General features: G+C 36.0%; 1 protein-coding gene across 1 annotated transcript; it reads left to right on the top strand.

The window, feature by feature from the left end:
• Positions 1 to 2060: 2060 nt before the first annotated feature.
• Positions 2061 to 24046, top strand: LOC127029044 (angiogenic factor with G patch and FHA domains 1-like). The gene is given in 13 exon segments (XM_050914706.1): positions 2061 to 2282; positions 11438 to 11657; positions 11660 to 11747; positions 11749 to 11777; positions 13377 to 13488; positions 15851 to 15902; positions 18208 to 18230; positions 18936 to 19014; positions 19375 to 19540; positions 19788 to 19870; positions 20877 to 21004; positions 22015 to 22114; positions 22946 to 24046. Coding segments are annotated over 13 exon segments (1503 nt in total). The 3' UTR covers positions 23147 to 24046.
• Positions 24047 to 24504: the final 458 nt, after the last annotated feature.

Below are 24504 nucleotides of genomic sequence, written 5' to 3'. Positions count from 1 at the left end.
TTATATACTGGGCATGATGTCATATGGTATGGAAGAGCTCTTTGGCCAGTTTGGGTCAGCTGTCCTGATGGTGTCCCCTCCCAGCTTCTTGTGCCCCTCCAGCCTTCTTGCTGGCTGGGCACGAGAAGCTGAAAAATCCTTGACTTAGTATAAACGCTACTTAGCAACAACTGAAAACATCAGTGTGTTATATCCACATTCTTTTCCTACTAAATCCAAAACACAGCACTATACCAGCTACTAGGAAGAAAATTAACTCTGTCCTAGCCGAAACCAGGACAGCATTATAGAAATTTTATACTCTAAAGCTACTCTGTAACTCTTTCAAAATTAAAAGCTTAAGCTAAAAGATGACTTGTTTAGAACAAGACAGATTGCTGAACCTAAGTCAGTGGCTTCTCCACAGTGAAAAGTGTGTTGAGAGAAAATACAAGAAATAGGTAATTTAGATGAGTACTGCTACCAACTAGTTTGATGTTACAGGAAAGAAAATACTTCTTTAAAAAAAGATTTCAGACAGTGGATCAAAATTCCATAATGGTTAATTTCTGCTATATGTTTTTCATAAGAGCTGTTGGGGGTTTTCTTGTCATATGAGATGTGTGTATACGTACATGCATATATAGATAGATATATACACTGTCACAAATCCCAGTGGAAGTACTGTGCTGAAAACAGAGGTTTTGTTTGCAGCATTACATTCAATTCAATTAAAAAAAAAGTGCATGTGGTGCACAAAAGTACTTGTTTTGTTTTCAGGGATGCTTCTGGACTTAATTTTTAAAGTCTTAAATGATACCATTGCTTTTGAACTAGTTTGTGGATATAGTTAGATATGTAAATGGTTGTTTAGGGTTATAGATTACAGTTGTGATACAATTACATAAAAGAATAAAGTATATTTTCTTGTTCAGTAAGCGTTCTGAATTACAGGAAATGTTCTTGTATTGGGTTTATGTGGCAAGGTTTTAGTAGTGGGGCAGGGGGCTGCAGGGGTGGCCTCTGCGAGAAGAGGTCAGAGGCTGCCTAGACATAGCCGGTTCCAGCCAGCTCCACTGCAGGACACAGCTGAGCCCATCAGAGAAGCTGGTGGTGCCTCTCTGAAAGCATGTTTAAGGAAGGGCAAAATGCTGTACAGCGGAGTGTGTGTGGTGGGAGGGAGTGTGAGAAACAACCCTGTGAACACCAAGGTCAAAGAAGAAGGAGGGGGAGGAGGTGCTCCAAGCACCAGAACAGGCAATTCCCCACAGCGTAAGGAAGAGGACCATGGTGGAGCAGGCAATTCCCTGCAGCCCATGGAAGAGGACCATGCCGGAGCAGATATCCATACTGCAGTCTGTGGAGGACCCCACACCGGAGCAGATGCACTGGAGCAGACCCCACACTGGAGCAGCTCATTAAGGAGCTGTGGCCTGTGGAGAGCCCACGCTGGAGCAGGTTCTCCTGGCAGGAGCTGTGGCCTGTGGAGGACCCACACCAGAGCAGATTTATCCTGAAGGACTGCAGCCTGTGGAGAGGACCCATGCTGGAGCAGTTCTTGAAGGACTGCATCCCATAGGAAGGACCCATGCTGGGGCAGGGGAAAAGTGTGAGGAGGGAGGAGAATCAGAGAGGAACTGTTATGAACTGACTGCAACCCCCCATTCCCCCTGCACCGCTCAGGTGGGGGAAGAGAGGTAGAGGAGTTGGGAATGAAGGAGCGAAAATGAGCTTGGGAAAAAGGGTAGGGAGAGGTGTTGTAGTTTTTGTCTGTTTCTCAACTTCCAACTCTTTTAACTGGTAATGGCTTAAATTAATTTTCACCAAGTTGAATCTGCTTTGCCCATGATGGTAATTGGCAAGTGATCTCCCTGTCTTTATCTTGACCCACGAGCTTTTAATTTTCTTTTCTCCCCCCTGTCCCATTGAGGAGTTGGAGTGAGAGAGCAGCTGGGTGGGGGTCTGGCAGCCAGCCAGGGTCAACCCACCACAGTTCTTTAGTACATTTGAGTATTTTTTTAAAACTTAGTATGTGGTTCTTTAACTGGGTGTGTCTTTTGAACAATTTATTTATCGAAGTAATGATAGCATTGTTCTTTATGTTTCTTATAAAGGAAAATCAACTGTATTATGATCTAGCAACTGGAATTTATTACTACTGTGATGTGGAAAGTGGCAGATACCAGTTTCATTCATGAGTGGATCTGCAGTCTTATCAGGCCTCTGGTACTCAGCACACCAAGGATAAAAAAGGGAAAAAGAAGAGAAGAGAGCCAGAGTGGATGACTGCAAATGAGTATAAGGTAACTTTAGAACTGATAGATAGGAAATGCAAAACCTGGTTTTTTTGTTGTTTTTTTTTTTTCTTTCATGATACAACTTACAGGTTGTGGGGTTTGTTTTTTATTTAGAGGATGTATGCTTATTTTCTGAAGGATTCAAACATCTTTAAACTATATACAGCAGGTTGCTAAGATGTAGTTAGTGTTAATCACTCAACAGAAAAGTTATTTTAAGGATGAAACCTTAAACTTGGATTCCCTCACTTTTTCAGTTTTATTTTATTACAATATAACTGTATAGGTCTCTAAATTTGAGTGTCAGTGAAGCTCTCTGATTAGCAAGCACACCGGAATGAATTTAGGCTAATGTGTAGACTGGATTTACATCAGAAATTCAGTGTTACCTCAGTGTCTTGGTTTTGGGTTTTGTCGGTTGGTTTTTTGGGGTTTTTTTGGGGGGGGTTTGTTTTTTTTTTTTAATTCACATGATGAATCTAAAAATGAAGGAAGGTTTTGAAAACTCACACACACACCATCCCTTCTCTGTGACTCTATTCCAAAGCTCATTCCATTGACATTTTACTGTATCTCTACCATCATTTGGGATTGAAATGTTTGTGAAGTTATAATTCTTTGCATATTATGCTCTCCTATTGATATTTTATTTGGTCAATACATTTTTGTTGTCCATAGTGTGTGAATAAGCTGTACATCTTAATAAATGCCCGTTGTAATTAACTTGTATTTTAAGTTATAAAAAACATAACTTCCTTTCTGTTGTTTTCCAATTGCTAAGAAAGCATACCGTATAATACATAGTGAGTGCCTTGAAAAGTGTTACTTGCTCCTAAACACTGGAAGTTCTATTGTAACATAACTATTAAACCTCAAGAAGCATTTTCTTAACACTATTATTGATGTTGAATCAAATTTGTATGGTCCTATTCTGCAAATTTATTTTATTACTTAAGATTTAATTGAATGTATCGATTCCTTTAGTTTGCAGTGCCCCTTAGTTTGCATTTTTTAAAGCTATTGCTTTAACTGTTGCATAATTTCATTATATAGGCCTCAGCCAAGCTGACTGGTTGAAATCTGAAATAATTACGTTAGTGTACAAGTACTCTTACCTAATAGTTACATAGCGTCGATACAGAGTTGAAAAATTTTGTATCAGGAGCGAGGTTGTCTTAATGTAAACAGTTTCCATTTTTAAATCTTTCAGAACCAGTGAAGGTAGGTTAGATGGATGGGGTAGTTGATTGATTATGGATTTTATATATAAATTGTGGCTAATATGGGAATTTCTACTCTTTGAGAAAACGTCACGTGAACCATTCCATTTTGAAAGCTTGAGGTAAATACTTAGCAACACTAAGTATAACGATCCTTTAGACTTAAGAGAGGGGAGCTAATGCAGTTGAAGCTAGGAGTTTTACCAGCATCCGAGTTCTGGGCATGCTGTGTGCAACTACTGAATTAGCATTCTGCCACTCTCAAAAGGTATTGTTAATACAGAATTTTATTCATCATGTGTCAGGAAAGCAATATGGAAAACTTGTAGGAATGAGCCTTTATCATATAGTGCAATTAATAAATCTAGTTCTGTTGTGAACTGTTACATATTGACCTAAATCTACAAGTGTATTTATAAAAGTTCTGTGGCATATATAGCTCTGACCTAGCAAATAACGTTGACTACTCTTTGGGATCCCATCACCATCTGCTTCTGTCATCTGATTATACTGCAAATAGCTACTTGTCTTTAGCTTATTTTATATTGATAAAATATTTATGTAGATGATCTTGTTAACAAATCTTTTTGTGTGAAGCTTGCACAGTCACAAGGTAGGAGGTAAACATCCACTTTTTATGATGTGTTTTATTGATAGTGAACTGAGTACTTTGCTTTATTTGTGAATTAATTTGTTCGACCAACAAGATAACAGGAAAAAAATTTAAAACAGATTCTATAGTGCACAGTCTTTGCATCTGTGAACAGTAAGTGAAGGGTAGTGTCATAGTATGACATGTTTTAAAACAAAAAAGGGAGAATACAAAGTGAAACTTAAAACAATTACTTTCCACTTTAAACTTCAAAAAGAATAGAAAGCCTTTTTGTCAGTGCACTTTTGTGTAAATGCACTGTTAGATTTAGAAAAAAACCAAAGCACCTTACTGTCATATCTTACATAGCTGAGTTAAAATACCTTATTGTTGTGTGGTTCTTATCATATAAGAAATTCATTCATTAGTTTAAAAAAAAAGTTACATTAGAATAAAAGATTATACATTTTTCTGTTGTAAAACTGAAAAAATAGTTCATTAGCTGCACAATCCAGTTCATAGATGCATGGTATTTCTTGGCAGTATTATTGTTGTCCAGTTTTGTCTGGTATTGTTAAAGGCACTAATTAGTTCATGCTAGTTATTGTATTATATACATCCTAAAACAAAACCAAAAATGTCTGGTTTTAAGTAGAACTTTGTAGTTAAAGTGTTGTCTGTTGAAATGCTTTCCTGCATACTAATGTTCAGCCTTCTCCCTTTTCCTTCTATTCCCTCTTCCACTCTTGACCAAAAAAAACAAACAAACAAAAAAAAAAAACAACAAAACAAACTATCCCTAAATACTGATTAAATTATTAAAGTTGCTACAATTATTTTGAAGATTAGTATTTCATTATTGCTTTTCCCAATGGGTTACTTATTAAATTCTGCTGCTAGCCTGAAAAATGCCTCCAAACATTATCTAATTTCTCGACCAAAGTAGGTTTTACTCTACTTTCTTTTTCTACAGCTGGTACAAGTAGGAGAATGGTTTGGTTTTTTGTCTGGTCTGCGGACCACTAACAGTGGTAAATAAAGCAATACCAGGGTCTAATTCTGGGAATATGTCAAACCCCCCCAAACATTATTATTCCTGGATGAAGATTAGGTGGTTTATAAGAATATGCATGTGAAGCAGGGGAAGATATTGAGCAGTAGATATAGGACCTCAAGTACACAGCACCTGTTAAACTTGTTTTCTTTCTTTTTCAATTAATGTATTAAATGTAAACAAGTATTGATAGCTATTCAGTATTACTTATAAGTTGTCAAATACAAGAAATAAGGAAACTTAGTAGCTGTGTGTGTAGCTATACAGTTCTTACAAAAATTGCATGTGATTTTTGAATGACTCCTATTTAAACCAAATTTAATCTTTTTTCTTTCTTTTTTTTTTTTTTTTTTTTTTAATCTAAAAAAGACTGTAACTGAGCCAATCTGTTAATTTTCTGTTTCTGGTCACTGGGTTTTTTTCTTTTAATTTGCAATTTGGTTTGTAGCCATTGTGAAGAATTTGATGTGCTCAGCTATCTTACATATAGTATCTATTTAGAATTAGTACTTTGGGATACTTAACACTACACAAATAGCAAGTGTATTCTCCACAAATATTTTGGTGTTCTTCAAAAGGCAATATAAATCTGAGAATCTAAAGAATAAAATTAGTCTGTTAAAATATTATTGTATTTCTAACAAGCTGAATTACCAAACAAGAAAATACTAGTGAGCTTCTGCTAAAATGAATGTATTTCTAATTGCAAAAAAAAAATGGAGGGGAACTCGCGCGCTTAGTATCTCCTAAGGAATGTTCCTGATTTATATAAGAACTTTCTTTAAAGAGATTCTTTTCAGTCACCAAACTTCTATATTACAAATAGTTTTCTTTTGACTTGTGAAACTAAGCATACTGCCCACATGCTTGCTTTTAATAGACGATCAGGATTTTTATTTGCCGGGATAAAGTATTAGATAGCCTATGTGCAGCTCGATTAAGGAGGATGGGTGGAATACTTTGGAATTTTCAGGCATCAGTTCAGTTCTGATTTCTTCTTGTAGTGGTAGGCCAAAAAAAGTGGGGCAAGAAATATCATAATTATCTCCTGCAAGAGAGAAACCTTTAAATAAGTAAATTTTGAAAAGTTTAAAAAAAAAAAAAAACCACCACAAAAAAAACCCCCAAACAAACAAAACCCAAAAAAAACCAAAAACCAAACCACCACCCCAAAAACAAACAAACAAAAAACCCCAAAACCAACAACAAAAAAAAACCACCACAAAAAAAAAAAAACCCAAAAGGTGGCATAAATGATAATGCGATCCCTGGGCCAATATCAAGATCCAGCATTTCCATACAGGGTGGGGAGTAGACTGTGTGCAATAGTGATCGTGTAGTTCTACTTGCTGGATTGGGGCTGTTTGAAATAAAATTTATTAGACAGTAGTTTAAGAATAAATTGTAAAAATAATTTCTGGGGGAAAAAAAGTCATATGTCAGAGCCTGCATCTAACTTTTGCTACATATTTCAACATGGTGCTCAAAATTCACTTCTGCCATATTCTTTTCCATTATAGAAACATCCTAGCTACTTCTGTAGGAAAGACAAGGCTTTTGTAGTAGTATTTTCCATAGAACTCTTGAAGCAGTGACTTTTATTTTTTTTATCACATGTAGTTTACTTTTTGCTGATACTCGTCCCATCTTTAGGTACATCAGTTGACAGAAACCATGGCTAATCTGAAGATTTCTTCTTTTGGATTGGCAGCTTCTGGTGAAGGTAGAGTTGAGACACCAAACACATTAGTCTGTGGATGTTTACCTTTAACCTTGATATTTTTATTAAAGGAAAAATAATATCTAGTAGTTGATGTTTAGATACCTATTTTCCTAAAGGAATTAATAAATTTTTTGCAGCTATTTGATCAAAATCAGTTCATCTACAAAGTAAGTTTGAAATATATTTGAAACACTGTATAAGTAAAACATCTGAAGAAAACTTTGATGGTATTCTAGAATACTTCAGAAAAGGCATGTTTAGCATCACTGTATTAATGTAGGGTGTCATGACTAAACAAACTACACATTCTTTAGATAAGACAAATTTATACTTCCTGTATTTCAGAGCCGTCTGCCAGTGTATAAAATGGCTTCTTTATGATATAGGAAGAGCTTTACTCTTTTTATGGCTTTTAATTAGATTTTTGCATTGGAAATTTGAGTATTGTGTAGGGTGGAAGACAGTAACTGGAGTACTTGTGAAATGGTGCTAGCAAGTGAAAGCTTAGTCATCTGCATGAAAGAGCTATCTTCAGCTGTTTGAAAATGTTTGTTTCTTTAGTAAAATACTGAATTTCAGATTAATATTTCAAATTGAGAGAGTCAGTGCTAAAGATTTAACATTCAGCCCTTTAGATTAGGGTGTTGAGTACCCATGATTCCATTAAGTCACCTACTGAACTTCCACCAAACCAAGAAGCAACAGACTATGCATTTCTGAAAAGTTGCTTATACATATGTTTTGTATAAATTGATTTAGAAAACAATACAGTTTAATTAGTGCATTTCTTAAAACTAAACTAGCTATGCTCACAATAACTTTTAAGTTCTAATTTGTAGGCATGCTGAAGAGTTGCATGAACATGCATGTCAATCAGGCATAATACAGAAAAATGAGAAGTTTTGAAAGAGAAAATGTCTTGCTCTGTCACAGTAAAGCAAAAAGTATAGTTAAATGCTTAAAATATTTTTATTTTTTTCTTAAAAAAACACTTCTGTTACTATGATTATTCATGTATATATTGTAAGTAGGTCAGTCCGCGCTTCAGAAGGTCTTTGTAATGAGTAGTTTGTGACCTATTCTTTATAAAGCAAAACCATCAGTTCCTGTCATATGAACATGATTTGTAATTCTTAAAAGATCACTCCTCATGAGATACATAAAAATAACATGCTGATCCTGAACCATTTCACTTGCACCTTTGGCTGTCTTTGTCAGGGATGCAGAAATATTCTATTCTAAACATGAACCGACTCAACCCTGTAGTTAAGAAATAGTTTACTATGGATCAGATTCATCCCACCTCTCAACTTTACTCATGCTTAGTGAGAGAAAAGCCAGAGATCATGTGATGATACCTAGTAGATACAAAGTTTTTTTCAGAGCTGAATCACATAGAGGCAGTCCCTATCCAACATATGACTTTAGGTCTACTGACTGTTAAGATATATTAGGCAAAGTAACATACAAAGAAAAGTACGTGCCTAGTATCATGGTGTAACAGACATGGTTATAATGAGCACATCCTTGCATATTTTGTGTGATGTGTCATGAGTTTGGGATGAAGAGTTAAATATCCTGCCGTTGAGAAATTAAGTGTGTTGTTAGTATTTGTTAGGTCGTTCAGGATAATATTTACTGAATATTCTGCTTACTGCTGGTTCCTTTTTTTTAAGCAGTAGCTATATGGAGGCAAGGTATTGGTGCTGTTTGCGTAGTTACACTTTCATACATGCTACGTATGTTCTGTGTTAGTACTAGTCATCATATATAATGGAAAAGGATTTTTTCAGCACAAGTAAAGACTCATTCAAATGCTTTATGAATACATTCAGCATCCCCAGGCTTAATGTTTAGACATCGTCAAGATGTGCATTTTAATACAGATCTGTGAAATCATAAAGGGCTCAAAATCCATATTCTTTAGGAAAGCAATTTTTAAATCCTCAATTTTGTACAAGGATTTCTAAACTTATTTATAGCTAGAACATTCCATGAGCTTAATTAAAAGTTTAAAGTTAGTAATTTCTTCCCTCCACACCCCCCTAAAAAAAACCCTTTGCTTCCAAGGTCCTGAACTTGCAAAGGAGTCTGTTATTGTAACTCTTTGCCAGAAATAAGTTTCCATGCTTGACTTCAGTGGAACAAAGCAGATTGCTGTTTGTGGCATCAAGGCTAAGGTTCAAGGAATCTGCATCTTGCTGATTAAAGTGTTTAAACAAGAGCTACATTATGCAGGTATTCAGCTAATTTATCATATGTGTTTCGCCTAACTTGATTCCAGTTGATCTCAATAGGAGAAATAGTGGACCCAGAATGGTAGAAAATGAACTCTGACGTTATTCATGTTAGTTTGAATACAAATAACTATGCTTTCTGTAACAATTTCAGTAAGCGCTTTGTGTCCTAATTAAATATGTAAATAGGGCCATTACCTCTCAGACTGACTTGTGGGTTTTTTTTCACTTCCACAAATGTACTGAGTCATTTTGACTTGTTTGTATGTAAGATTACAGTTTAGGCAGAAGGAGTATGTGAAGATTACGTTTATATCAGTACTTAATAACAGAACTATTTAGTTTATTTGCTTTATTAGGAGATGATTGTAGTAATAGTGGAAAAAATACAGAAACTGCTGAGAACAAGCTTAATGGTCATATTGGCAGAATGTATGTACAGAATCTTTGTTCTGTCTGTAAGTGTTTTTTAAAATTCCTGTTTTCAACCCAGAACAAAGAGTCTACTCTTTAGCAGGCAGGCTTTGAAACACCTTTTTATTTTCTAATTTAGAATATCTGAAGTGATGCCAAAAATGAGTATCACTGGATTCACTGTGGAGAAAGAGCTGAGTGGTTGGAGCGTTATACTTGGGCATCAATGTGTCACAGTCATCTGTTGCTTTGCCTCAGTTGTGAGCAGAGCATTTAGTTTCTCTGTTTTCAGACTAGATTAGCAAAACTTTGGTAGCTCACAGTATTATGGGTTAGAAATTGCAGAGCACCTTGGTATGAATGGTATCGATCTAATATCCATGCCAAATATAAATATAGACAAAGATAAATATACTGGAAAAGATCACTGGTAAAAGCTATAACTAGATTTGCTAAAAAGGCTTCTAATGGAATTATGTGTCTGACGTATGAACTGTGTAGTCTTACTTTTGGCTAGATTATTACATCTCTTAGTTAAAATAAACAACATAGGCAGTGGCCTTGTGATCCTGTTCCTTCCTAGTTACAATACTTAAAGGATTCAGGGAGGAGGACTAGTGCATTGTAGAGAAACCCTAAACAGAGTCCTTCAGTCTTGAGGTCTTTTAAATTTTGCTCATTATTCCTGAGAATCTGCTGTCTTATTGAAAGTGTTTTAAAAGTACACTGTAAAGTCCTATCCAATAGCTTGACTACTGGGCTGAGAGGAATTCTTGTGTTTGTCTTGCAGCTGTGCCACTGATGAGTTTTTACAATTTTGAAAACTGAAAGTGCTTTAATTTCCATGGCGTTAACATTCACATTAATTCATGTATCTTGAAATGTAAAATGCTCTATATGAAAACTTACTGAAAAAAGTCAAGCATATTTTTTATTTTAACTGCTGTGTTGCAATATTTGGTACAGTTCAGGGCAATTGAACGCATTCATTCTGAACCTAAGATGGCAAATAATTTTATAATAAAATCTGAGATTTTTTTTATTTATCTTTTAAAGCCATTTGTGTGGGTTTTTTTTGTTTTGTTTTTTTTTTTAGCTGGTCATCAGGGTTAATAGATTTGAGAATTACATTTTCAAGGTACTCTGCCGAAATTGATGTGAAACTTTAGATTTTTTTCAGTTCAAAAAATGTTGATGGTCTCTTTTTCTGCTCATGAAATCAAGTGGCGATGGAAGAACCTGCAATGATCTAATCTGTCTGGTGTGCAGTGGAGAAATTTGTTGCAGTAGAAAATGGATTCTCAGTAGAATTGTTCCACATAGCATAAATTAAACTTAAAAGTTCTCTACAGTATCTTGATATGAAAGGCTTTGTTAAAGTTGCAATTTTGAAAGGATGAAGAGCAGGTCGTTAGGCGAGCATGGGTGGGCATTCCAGATATTCGGGACCATTGTGGAAAAAAATGAGAAGACAAAACCAGGAGTAAGATATGATGAAGATCAATTAAAGAACTTTTAAACAAGTTGCAAGAATTGAGTAAGAGAGGGAAAGAAGTAAGTGTCATAAAAGCAAAACTGGAAGATATTCGAGATGGTGTACAAATTTGAAAGTGAGGACAAAGAACTTAAGTTTTGCGTGAGAAAAGAGGAAGGAGTAAGTGAAGGTTAGAAGAGGAGTGCAGTCACATTTTCCCAAATAGAAGACGGTCTCAGTCATGTCTAATAGGATGTGAAAATGTTTCTACTGAAATGTTCTGTTGACTGCATGCGCAAAACTTTCTGGAAATTTAACCATTTCTTAATAGTTGTAAAATAATTCCTAGTGAAGGATTTAATTCCAGGCTGATAGCAGACTTTAGAATAACTCAATCTGTAAAGAATGTAACATTCCTCAAGTCTGATTTCTATAACTTCTCTCCAGGATTTGGACACAGAAGAGCAGAAATCATCTAACAGTCTGAATTGCTTTTCCACTACTGAGCAAGTAAGTTCTACTGAAGAAGAGGAGTCTTCAAATGTAAGAAAGATGACTAAAATGGACACAAAAACACGAAACAGTCTAACAGCCAAAGAATCAATTTCTACAGACAATATAAATTCACATTCATGCAAGAGTACACCAGATACTGCAGCATATACAGACACAGTAGACAAAGTGAGCCAGAAGAAGGTGAAATTGCAGATTGTGAATGCAAAGCCTACAGCAGTGAGGACGAAGTAACAAGTGAAGAAAGGTGCTGATTCAGACTCGGAAAATGAAGGTGAATTATTGTGGCTTTTATGTACGATATTACTGTATTTTTCCAGGAGCCCATTAAGAACAAACTACAAGAAAACAGTTTGGATAATTAAAAATAAATAAATAAAAGCATCTAACTTGAGATACTTTTTAATTCAAAAGTGCTATATGTTACCAGTATTTTTTTTTCCTTCTCTTCTCTTGCGCAGTAGTCCGAAGTAAGTAGTGCTGTTTTTGTAAAAGCTGTTTAGAGGTATAACTTCCTGTGCTTGTGTAGAAACCTCGGTGGTAGAATAAGATTTGTTTAGATTAGGATAGTGACAGGAGAAAAAAAAGTCTATTGCTAAATAGAGATTCTAGTACAGACCTCACAGTAATTCTGTATATTAACTCTCTTCAATTAATGTATAATATTTCTGATGCTGTTCATAAACAATCATGTATAATTCAATGTAAGATGAATCCACTGTGGTGAAAAGGATGAATGTGGAGTACTCAGTACTATTTGAAATCCTATTTTGTGTGTATTCCAGTGGCAATATGTAAGAAATGGGTATAGAGAGGAAACCTGTATGCTCTTTTGTACCAAAGAAAGTATTCTCTTAGGTCCTTAAGACCTACTCAAGAATTGAATGATCTCTTGCACAAAAAACCAAAAACCCCAACAAAAAAACCCAACCAAACCTGAAAAGCTTAATGCAACCAATTGGAACTATGTACATGCAAAGGATATTCCAAATCTCAGAATGAAATACAACCTGTGCCCTGCTCACAGTTAAACAGTCTGTTTCTTCTACTTTCATTACTGTACTTACTCAACTACTCGGATTCTGATTGATTAATGCCATTCAATATGTGCTTGCTACCATCAGGCTTTCAGATTAAATTTCCTTCTCTTACTATTTTCTAATAATCAACTCTGCAATAATGCTGGAGTAATAAAAACTGGAGACAGTTTTTTTCCTCCTAGTGTCTTCCCATCTTGCCCTGTGTATTCCTGGCTGAGATCATTGGAGACTGTTTCTGCAAATGTACATCCAAGAACAGAATTCATATAGCTGTTGGGATAGAATTACTTAACAGATACCAAGGCAAAAGAGCATACACAGCTGTAGGCTCATCTATTATTTCTTCTTATTTGTATTGGTGCATAGTGCTAATAAGAGTTAAAAATTAGTAAAAATACATTTGACAGAAATTATCAAATATAAAGTTTTATATGCATTAGGTTTGTGATGTAGGGAACAAAAAGGTGCTGCCTTTTCTCAAAGTAAAATTTTATTCAGCCAGTCACTCTAATCAGTTATGACTAATGGCCCATAAATTTATAGTATGCTAGAAAATTCTGTGAGTTTATTTTATTGCTGTAACTAAACAGTTGTGCACATGTAAATAATCAGAATTAGGAAAATTATTCTTAATACTTTAGTGTGCCTTTTAGCCTTTGAAACAGTACTCATCAAAGTTTTCTCTCAGATGTGCTTATACATTTCTTTTTCTAAAAGTTGCATAGGATTCAGCTAGATAATGGCTGAATGTATATCAGTTGTTTGGAAACTATGGGCTATAGGGGTAAAACTGTAACTTGTTGGTAGTAACAATATTTTTTTTATAACTATAGATGAAGAAAAGATCTGGCCTCCTTGTATCAGAGTAATTGTAATAAGATCACCAGTTCTACAGACTGGATCACTTTATATTATCACAGCTGTGAAACCTGCTACAATTGGAAGGTAAAACTGAATAGAATTTTTTTTATATATATATATATATATAAAAAAAAAAACTGTACCTGGCTTTGGAAGCTGGGGAAGCCACTCAAGATTGTTTGTCCCTACTTGTCCTCCTAGTGTGCAGCAGCTGTGAGTTAGATTAGCCCACAGTAAGACATTTAAGTCACGTCACATAACGTCATTTTTGCTGTGATGACAGCACACGCAGTTGATGTAGCTCAGCAGTCATGAAAATTTGTTAGTGATAACTTGATCTCGTGTCTAAGTCCTAATGGCAGCATAGCTGCAAGTCATTCTTTGAAAACTGTTGTTTTCTAGAAAGTAAGTAAATTTTTTTTTCTGGGCCACCAAGGTAACTTTTTCAGAAATGGAAGAATACACTTCAGAAATTCAGGATCCCAAGAAAGCATATCCTGGACTTCCTCACACATTCAAATTCCAGTAGGATTGATCCATCATTTTGAAATGATAAGTTGGGTTTTGTGCTAGCCTGTGTGCTAGCCTGTATACATTCTTTCAGTTCTGATGTTTAACAAATTAAAAAATCTGGTTTGTTCATCATAGATGATGAATGCATGAAGAGTTTAATGATGAATTAATGCTTTCTTCAGTATTTACTGAAAACCTCACCCCTTTTCAGCTGCTTTTAACTAATGCTGATAGATGTGTTTTAATTTGCTCTTACAGCTGGAGTTTTCTAGGTGCATTTATGTGAAGTTTAACTTTTGACAAGTCTTCTTGCAATTTGCATATAGGTCCTTTACTAGCTGCATTGCTTCTTCATTCCCTAGTATAAGAAACTAATACACAAATCCCTTCTTCCTCCTGCAGTGATTTTGACAAAAAAAATCTATATAGATTACTCCTTCATTGCTTGTATTACCTGCCTAATGCTACCAAGAATTCTACTTCAGTATTGAAGACTGATACCAAGATGCACTGAAGAGCTTGAAGGATTGTGGGGGGTTGACCTTGGCTGGATGCCAGGTGCCCACCAAGCCGCTCTATCACTCCCCCTCCTCAGCTGGACAGGGGAGAGAAAATACAACAAAAGGCTCGTGGGTCGAGATAAGGACAGGGAGATCACTCAGCAATTACTGTCACAGGCAAAACAGACTCGACTCGGGGAAATTAGTTTAATTTATTGCCAATCAAAAGTCAGAGTAGGATAATGAGAAATAAAACCAAATCTTAAAACACCTTCCCCCCACCCCTCCCTTCTTCCCAGGCTCAACTTCACTCCAGATTTTCTCTACCTCCTTTGCCCCTGAGTGGTGCAGGGGGATAGGGAATGGGGGTTGCAGTCAGTTCATCACACGTTGTCTCTGCCATTCCTTCCTCCTCACACTCTTCCCCTGCTCCAGCGTGGGATCCCAACCACAGGAGACAGTCCTACACGAACTTCTCCAATGTGGGTCCTTCCCATGGGCTGCAGTTCTTCAGGAACTGCTCCAGCATGGGTCCTTTCCACAGGGTGCAGTCCTTCAGGAATGGAATGCTCCAGCATGGGCTCCTCTCTACAGGGCCACAGGTCCTGCCAGCAAACCTGCTCCAGCGCGGGCTCTCCACAGGGTCACAGCCTCCTTCAGGCACATCCACCTGCTCCAGTGTGGGGTCCTCCACGGGCTGCAGGGTGGATATCTGCTCCACCATGGACCTCCATGGGCTGCAGGGGGACAGCCTGCTGTCTCACCGCGGGCTGCAGGGGAATCTCTGCTCCAGTGCCTGGAGCACCTCCTCCCCCTTCTTCTTCACTGACCTTGGTGTCTGCAGAGTTCTTTCTCTCACATATTCTCATTCCTCCTCTCTTCTGGCTGCTGTTGCACAGCAGTTTTTCCCCCTTCTTAAATATGTTATCCCAGAGGTGCTACCACCGTTGCTGATTGGCTCAGCCTTGGCCAGCGGGTCTGTCTTGGAGCTGACTGGCACTGGCTCTATCGGACATAGGGGAAACTTCTGGCATCTTCTCACAGAAGCCACCCCTGTAGCCCCCCCTGCTACCAAAACCTTGCCACACAAACCCAATACAAGGATGCGGAGTTCAGGCTATTGTTTACAGGCCTTGTATGAGATTAAAAGTTCAGATAGAAATATCAGGTTTATTGATAAAGCTGTACCTTTAATTTTTTAATCTTATATTCATTGCCTGCTGTTTAGATTATGGTTTATAGATGGACGAAGGGATGTGAAGTAAGTCTTTACCTTGTATATATTGCAACATAGTACTTTTACATCTGTAAAGCTCCATAATAGCTCAGAAGAGAAACACAGTATTAAGGTTCAGCTAAAATACACCTTTTGTAAGCCACTATTAGAACTATTTCTACTTTGTTGTGATTTATGTATCAACTTGCCTTTCCAGAGAAAAAGATGCTGGGCACACGCTTCAGATTCCTGAAGTTGGAGTCAGTAAGGTAACTCTTGTTTCTGTCTGCCGAAATGTAGATCAGCATATGGATGAAGCTGTAGATTTTATTGCTTTAAATTTTGCTAAATCTTATGTTAATTTTTTAAAAAAAAAAAAAACAACTTTTAGAATGAGATGTTGTTTTAGCCACTTCTTTGAAGTTAGAGAAAGTAAAAGATACGATATTTTACTGAATGGGAATTTAATGCAAACAGCAGTGTGATTTCAAAGTCTAGAAAAGCTAATTTTTTTTTAAATTGGAGTCTTAGTGTAATGCGCAGTAAAAAATTATACTTTGAATCTTGAATTTCTTAGTTATTGAACTTGAGGAAAATATATTATTGTGTTAGGTATTAATCATATTATAAAATATTGATGTCAACTAGCTAGAACTTTGTTATAAAGTAATCCAGTCCTTGTAGTTGAGCTTAGAGCAACAGGTTTTGTTTTATTTTTCTTCAACTGTCTAAATATGTAAGTGATGTACAGGGAGTTTGAAAATTTAACAGAATTTTTTTGTGACAGATTGTAATGGATTTTTTTTTTTTTCTGGTTAAGAGGGATTAAAAATAAATTATGTACTCTGTTTTGCTAACTATTTTAACACAGACCATAAATATAGCACTCTTAATAAAAGAAAATGTAAATTGACAAAGACATGTCATCCAAACAAAAAAAAATTGATAAAAACATCTGCAAATTGCAAGTATCTGAAATATGCTTTACTATGTCTGTTCCAGATGATAGTTCTGATTGATCAGCCATGTACCATATTTTATACTGCACAATTTCCAGAGAAAATCTTTCCCTGCTGTTAATGACTTTTTCAGGCATGTATTTGAAATTGGGTGTATAAAGCAGCCAAAGGGTTTTTATTTTTCTGTAATGTTACCATTTTCTCCATTGCTTCTTGTATGGATAACAATATTTATTATATAATTATTTGTGGGTACCTGAGTTGCTTTGAAATACCTTTCATTAAAATAATTGACTGTCTGCATAAGAAATTTCACTCTGCAGATGAGGAATCCAAGGCAGGAAGATAAATGACATATCTGTAGAAACAAAAAGTTACCACTGATTTGTTTTCCTCACTATTCATAGTTGATAGTTGTGGACCACTTTGGCATTTGCTTTCCTTAAATGTAAAGTGAGATTTAAAGAAACAAAATTACACCCTGCAGATTTAGCATCTTAAGTAGTTTTGGATCATCCTATTCAATAAAACAGAGAAAGAAATTAAATTATTTATTGAATGAGCTAGTCAGTCTTTCCACCATTATGGGAGTATTCCCGTTGTAAATATATGCTAGCCAATCTACAAAATATTTCTTTTTTTTTTTTTTTTAAATTAATGAATGTAGCAACTGCTCTTGCTCAAAGATAAGGGATTTGGTTTTAAATTATCACTTTCTTCCCAGATTGACTGTTGTTTTTATTTCTTCTACTATAGCAAAAGGGATCTTTGCTTGTCAAATTTGAAACTGTCATTTTTTTAGACTTCTGGGTTTTTTTACTGGGAGTCTTAGTAGGCTGCAAAGTTGATATTTTGGTTTGCTTAGTGGCCGTTTTTGGAGGTAGTGTATGTGTGTGTGAGTTTGGCCTGGACTTGTTTTCTGTGTTCTATCTGGGCTTGAGAGCAATACCTATATAGAATTGTAACCAAAAAAAAATTAGACTGCTAGTCTTAATATCAGAAAGGAGATAAAAGGAACAGCAAATGATGGATAATAATTGTGTCCTGGGCATTAAGATGCAGGTGAAAGTGAATTACATTAAATTTACTAAAACACAGCATTTAGTCAGCTATTTCAGATATGAAAGACCAAGTAACCTGAAACTGTAGAATGAGATCGGATTTTTTTTAATTGCATTTCTTTCAGCATCTTTTTTTGATGCACTCCAGAAAGAGAAAAATTGAGTGCTATAACATACCTTACAAGAAAAAAGCTTTTTATTTATAAGAACAGTTAAAAATGCTTTATTACTGTATCTTGCAGTCCTTTAAGTAAAGCATACTTGCCACATTGGAGTGGAGTGCCACATTGGAGTACCTTTTCAGTACTGAATCAGTTTATGGTCAAAATAGTTATATTATTAATAGAATACTTTAGCTCATGTTGTTGTGGCCCATTCATTTACATTTCAAATAGATGAAATCATAAGGCATGGAATACTCTATTAACTTAGAGTACCAGATCCACTCAGTTAAAAGGCCCCAAAATACATTCTGAAATCTTACTGTAAAAATGCATATAAATTGCGAAGTATTTGTTTAATGAGAACATTTCACTTAGGGTTCTATTTATCAGTTCCATGCAGAAGTATATTTTGACCACTGTCCTGGTTTTGGCTGGGACAGAGTTAACTCTCTTCTTAGTAGCTGGTACAGTGCTGTGTTTTGGATTTAGTGTGAGAATGATGTTGATAACACACTGATGTTTTAGTTGTTGCTATGTAGCACTTATCTTAAGCCAAGGACTTTTCAGTTTCCCATGCTCTGCCAGCAAGCAGGTGTGCAAGAAGCAAGCAGGTGTGCAAGAAGCTGGGAGGGAGCACAGCCAGGACAGCTGACCCGAACTAGCCAAAGGGGTATTCCATACCATGGAACGTCATGCCCAGTGGTTAGCTCAGTTGGTTAGAGCGTGGTGCTAATAACGCAAAAAGCTCACGGGTTCGATCCCCAAATTTCCAGTATATAAACAGGGGGGAGTTGGCCGGGAGGTGCGGATCGCGGCTTGGGAACTAACTGGGCATCAGTCAGCGGGTGGTGAGCAATTGCATTGTGCATCACTGTTTTGTTTTGTTTTTTTTCTTCCCCCCTTCCTTTTTTTGTTATTCCTTTTCGTTACTCATTATTATTATATTTCATTATTACTATTGTTAGTATTATATTTTACTTTAGTTATTAAACTGTTCTTATCTCAACCCACGAGTTTTACTTTTTTTTTTCCCTTTCCTCCTCCTCACCCCACTGGGAGGGGGGAGGGGGAAGCGGCTGCGTGGTGCTTAGTTGCTGACTGGGGTTAAACCACAACAGCCATGATTTGCAAAATTATGTTCTTGTGGATCAAGGCAGTCAGAATGGAACAGTCGTTAATGGAAATCAGATTCTCCGGGTGAGTACTTGTTGTTATAATGCTGTGTATGTTGCAGAAAATGGCAGTCATGTGGTCATTTTAAATATGTTATGGCAAATCACTAACAACATCATTGTATGGTTTCTTTCATACATTAGTCTCTTCCTTGGTTCCCTTCTGTTTTTAGGGCCACTTGTAATACTTCATGTTTGGTTTATATTAGGAAAAATCCACTGTGGTTACAGTTGCTAGAGTGAAATACCCACTGTAGTTAAATATTTGCCTGCATTTGTGAGACCAAACTGAATCACTAAATTATGAGCAGTATTCATGAAATAGAGTTGGTGCCCTTCATTAGTAACTAATAAACATGGCTGCCAAAACTTTCTTTTGCTGTAGCCTAAACCAAAATGTGATCCCTACGTCTTGGAGCATGGAGATGAAGTGAAGATTGGTGAAACTGTACTTTCTTTTCATATACATCCTGGCAGTGATACTTATGATGGATGTGAACCACGACAAGTAAGAGCACATCTTCGCCTGGATAGGAAAAAGGAAACTTCTGGTTAGTCATGTTATCGCTGGATATGTTTTTTATTATAGCTCTTTACTTTATAAACATAATTACTTCAGATAGTTTTCTTACAATTTTCTTGTCAACAGGGAATAGTTCTATAATACGTGATGATGTATTTTCTTCTTGGTATGTGTCTGTGTAATAATGTTAGAACAAAATTTCTCACAGTTGTCTTATGTTTCAAAACATCGTTACATTATTAATTAGAAATTCAATCCTGTATTCTTCCTTTTAGTTTGCCCAGCACTTAGCAAAGAAGAGAGAGAGTTAGTCAGAAGAAAAGCATTAAAACAAATACGAGTATAATATGGTTTACAGGTGAGTTTACAGTAGAAATTGATTAAGTGTTTGAAGTCTGTGTCTATTCTGTGATTCCTATTTTAAGCCATAGACTTCAGTGAATAAGGAAAGTTTTCAAATGCACTCAAACTTGACCCTGGTGGTTTTACTCAGATTTGTCTTTTGTACATTAAATAATTGTTTTTTACAAACCTCTACAGAGAGAGATGATGATAACAGGGCATGGAAGTTCTGTTAAAATTTTAGGAAAAAATGATCAGTTCCAATGTGTACAAGATTCCTCATCCTTTTGAGGTTAAGATTTCTTAAGACATAGCTATTTTTATTTCTGCAAATTAAGTTAGCACTAAATTGCAGTGCTATGTTTTATTTGGAAAGGGAAAAATAATGAGCAACTGAAAAAATGATGGAAGGAAGAGGGAAAATTTTTAAGTTTTTATTTTAAGTCTGCTTTGCCATAGAAAAATGCCAACATGAATGTACAGGCTATATAGTATACAGGTATTCGAGTTACTTCTGTTTTAGAGATGATTTTAACTATGGGGTTGCATCTAGCACTTGTAATAAGTATTCATGTAGAAAACAGAATGCCATCGTTTCTCTCAAATTCTTCTGCTACTGAAATAACATTGGTATGGAATCTATACAAGTGCTTAGTTGTGTCATCTGTTCTGAAGAAATAGTTGCTGGAGAACAGGCTACATGTTTAAATAAAAAGTCAGTGGCATGTCCGTATGGTTTTCTGCTTAATATGGAGAGATTGATTCTTCATACCAAGAGAAGATTCAAGAGAATCTGTTAATTTATTTACAGCCTCTGTGAAATTTGGCAATTTGCATTATTATGTGATGGTGGTAATAACAAACTACTGAATGAGAACTATAGTTTTTTGTTATAAGATTTAGAATTAATGAAATAGGCTGAAGCTGTGCCTTACTTTTGGAGGGAAGCAGCGAAGTTATTGAAACTAAAGAATTTAAAGCCAGCTTTCTTTGCCTTGATGAAATTTAATCTGTTTGCAAAGAACGCAGAGTATGAAGACAACAAAGCAGTGAAGAATCCAAAGTACAGAGATAGAGCAGGAAAGCACAGAGACACCATTGGAAGTGAAGGAACCTTCCAGAGAGATGTTACTCCAGCTTCTGTCTATATGTAAGTTTGTTGGGGGGGGGGGGGGAAGGAATCCTCTGTGTCCTTCTCTAGTGAATCTTAAAAAATGATGATGCAGTAAGTATCAATTAGTTACTAGGATACAGTTTGTTAAATTATGAATTACCTGTATATAATGTGTTAGGAGAGCTAGAAAATACTCAAGTTATTCTCGCTTCCCAGTTCATATGCTATTTTTATTAATTCCTCACATTCCATACAGAATTCAACTTGGCAGTAAGGATGCTTACCAACTCAAACAATCAGGGAATTCCCCAGCTGCACTATTGACACCTTCAATAGTGTCTATTTTTCAAGTGCCTCAGTTTCTATTTTCCTGTCCAGTCCCAGCAATAGCACACATGCAAATTTTTTACCTGCAGTTTCTTTCACTGTCAATATCCAGCCTATCATAGGATATGCATTTACATACCTCTTAAATGACACTTATTTTAATCTTCCTCTTTAATTATTCCTCTGCTTCTGTAGTTGCTTTTTTGTTGTGTGTGTGTTTGGGGTTTTGGGAGGTTTGGGGGGTTTTTTTTGTTTTGTTGTTTTGGGGGGTTGGTTTGTTTGTTTTTAAGAAACATGAACTTGTAGGTGATTGTAAGTTAGTAAAAGGAAGTGTGAGACAATGAAATATGTGCATTAGGATGATTTGGTGGTGAGGTAGTGATAATGCCTTTTCCCTAGTGCAGTTGATTTGCACCCACCTATGCTGTATCTTTTAACTCCTAAAGTAAGCAAGCAGTTCAGAGGGAGTTTTAAGAAAGTTGGTATTGACCAGAGGCTTGGCATAGCTTTGGTAACCGAAGATATTAATGGAAGAACTTGCAAAAGGTGGCACTAGGGTCTTCTGGATAGCTCTTGATGGAAGTAGGAACAGCATAGTAGTTGAGTCCTGGTTTCTAGAGCAGCATATACCTGCACATTTCTGTCCTTCAATATTTGAGTAGAGAGCATACTCTTTGTATTAACTCTTGCTTATCAGTTATCTTAAACTTTCTTTAAAGTGAAATCAGCAACAGCAACAAAGGACATAAAATGTTGGAGAAGATGGGATGGAAAAAAGGGGAAGGCCTGGGCAAGGATGGTGGTGGTGAGAAGGATCCGGTAGGTGTCTCTGGTTTTTACTTGGAGCAAAAAGAAACAGAAATGCATTTGCAGTCAAAAATGTCTAATTGTAAGCCACTATTCACTTTCAGAATCCTGGGTAGGAAGGAATAATCTCAGTAGGACTAATCTCAAATCACTTTTGACTCGATTAATGAAGTATTTTGAAATTTTTCAATTATTTCGTCCCATCAGTGGAAAATGCCAGTAATGTTTGTGGTTGTTGGGAAACTAAGCAAGGGAGGACAGACAGCTTCTAGCTATTGAATTAATAATCTCATATTTGAATACAAAGTTTGGAGGAAGATTTAAATAATTTTAAGTTATGTGAATTCAAGATGGGCTTATGGTGGAATCCTTCACTTTCTGTGAGGCTGATGTAGCACAAAATTCAAACTAGATGTTGCACCATGAGAGAGGAAAAGCTGGCTGAAGTCACTTACTGTAGCCACCAAGTTCTAGGCCTCTGTGGCAGTCAGCCTCATTTTTGTCACCATTGTGGTGTTGTCTTTTGGCAATAGTGCTGCTCAGAGCCACACCATGCCTTGTGTTGTCAAACTACCCAGCACAGGGCTCATACGCTATTCATTTGGTGAGGAGTACTTCACAGTGATGTTAGTGGCAGGTGACATCAGCACTCTAGATCGTAGTTCTGGAGGTGGTGATTTGACACATTGTTTTAACAGTACTTTAGATGCCCATGTATGATCTAAGTATATTAGAGCTTTAAACAAAGTGCTTGGGGAGGGGGGAATTAGTATTATAAAATATGATTTGAAGTATTTAGAATACCTAACTTGCAGTTACAACAATATTTAATGTATTTGACAGATCCACCTTCAGTTACATAAGATGCATGCAGGTTTGGGTACAAGTAGACCAGCCTCAATTGAAGATGTTCAGATCATCCAGAGCAAGAATAAAAAGAACTGGGATAAAGCAAGAGAAAGGTTTGCTGAAAACTTCCAGGAACCTAAATCACAAAAGGATACACCTAAGATTACGCCTTGGGTTAGAGGGACTGTAGAGTAAAGTATCTGGTCCCACAGCAGGGTAATTCTTGTGTATAAACAGTTGGGAGAGAATTTATTTTTATTCTTTTTTCTTTTGCTAAAGCACAAGTTTGGTGATATGTAAAATACAGTTGTGGAAAAAATTATGCAAGATTAACTCTATTATGTTAATTGGTTTTCTGTAGTCTTCATGCTTTTATTAAAACACATTTTTAATAAGAAATGAATGGAATTTAGAGGGATATTCAAATTTAAGTACTTGAAAGTGATTCTCATCACGAGCAGGAACTTTCTTCAGTTGTGCTTTTTTAACACAATACTTCATGGAAAGTCAAACAAAACATCTTTTAAATATGATACCTTTACCTTTTGAACAGTGGTTTAAAAGCAAGTGGAAACAAACAAAAAAGAAAAAGAAAATCCCCCAAACCCTACTAACAGAGTATCGTATTGCCTTTTCCTCTGCTGTATGTTTATTCACGATTGCCATGAAATGCTCAGCAAGAGGTACACCACTCTTAAATTCATACAGTTCAGTACTAGTCACATAGCTTACCTTAAGAGGAAAAAAAAACTTGTTTTTAAATGATCCATCAGTACTGTTTAAATACTGTATTCCATGAAATAAACTACCAGCATTGGTGAAGAAAACAATGTTCAGAGGACAGCTTGTACCAAAATTTTCTTCCGTGAAGAACTTGCTCGAGACTTGTTTAGTAAATTTGTATTGTGCCTTTAAAAGAGGCAGTATGTTTAGAAAACTGCTATCTGTGTGTATTATTTATTAACTTCTTCTGATACATCCCTTGCTGGCAATGGAGTTTATGCCAGGGAAAAAAAAAAAAACAACCACCAACCAAATAGATTTTTGGTGGGAAAGGATCGCCAAACTGAAGCTAAAAGATTGGTATTTATTGAATGTTCCTAAACACAATAAATCATTGTCAATTTAAGCAGTGTGCTTCTTGATATTATCTTGTGCATATGCTGGATATGAGTGCTCTTCTAAAATGAGAAAAACTTAATCCCGTTTTAGTCAAGTTAAAGTTCTGATTCTTGTCCAAGTAAGGGAAATTTAGTAGTCTCACCATCCTATTGGATCATGCAGGCAACTGTCAAGCACTGTTGAGTAAAACCAGAACAAGTTGCTAGTTATTTATCTTAATATATCTTTAGATGCATACAATATAAAGCAAAATATTCGATCTATGTTATTTAAATCATTAAAGCACACAGCTTGCTTTTTTTTTTTTAACAACCTGAAGCACACCTTACTTGAGCAGTATACAGTTGGAGATATGGCTATGAGCATTGCCTGCAGCAGTATTGCTTAATTTAATTAAAATCAACTCACAGTTTGCCTTTGGAAGCAGTTAT

The sequence above is a fragment of the Gymnogyps californianus genome, unplaced genomic scaffold, assembly GCF_018139145.2.
Source record: "Gymnogyps californianus isolate 813 unplaced genomic scaffold, ASM1813914v2 HiC_scaffold_64, whole genome shotgun sequence".
Lineage (NCBI taxonomy): Eukaryota > Metazoa > Chordata > Aves > Accipitriformes > Cathartidae > Gymnogyps > Gymnogyps californianus.
The sequence above is the reverse complement of the archived record's forward strand: the minus strand, read 5'-3'. Positions and strand labels throughout refer to the sequence as shown.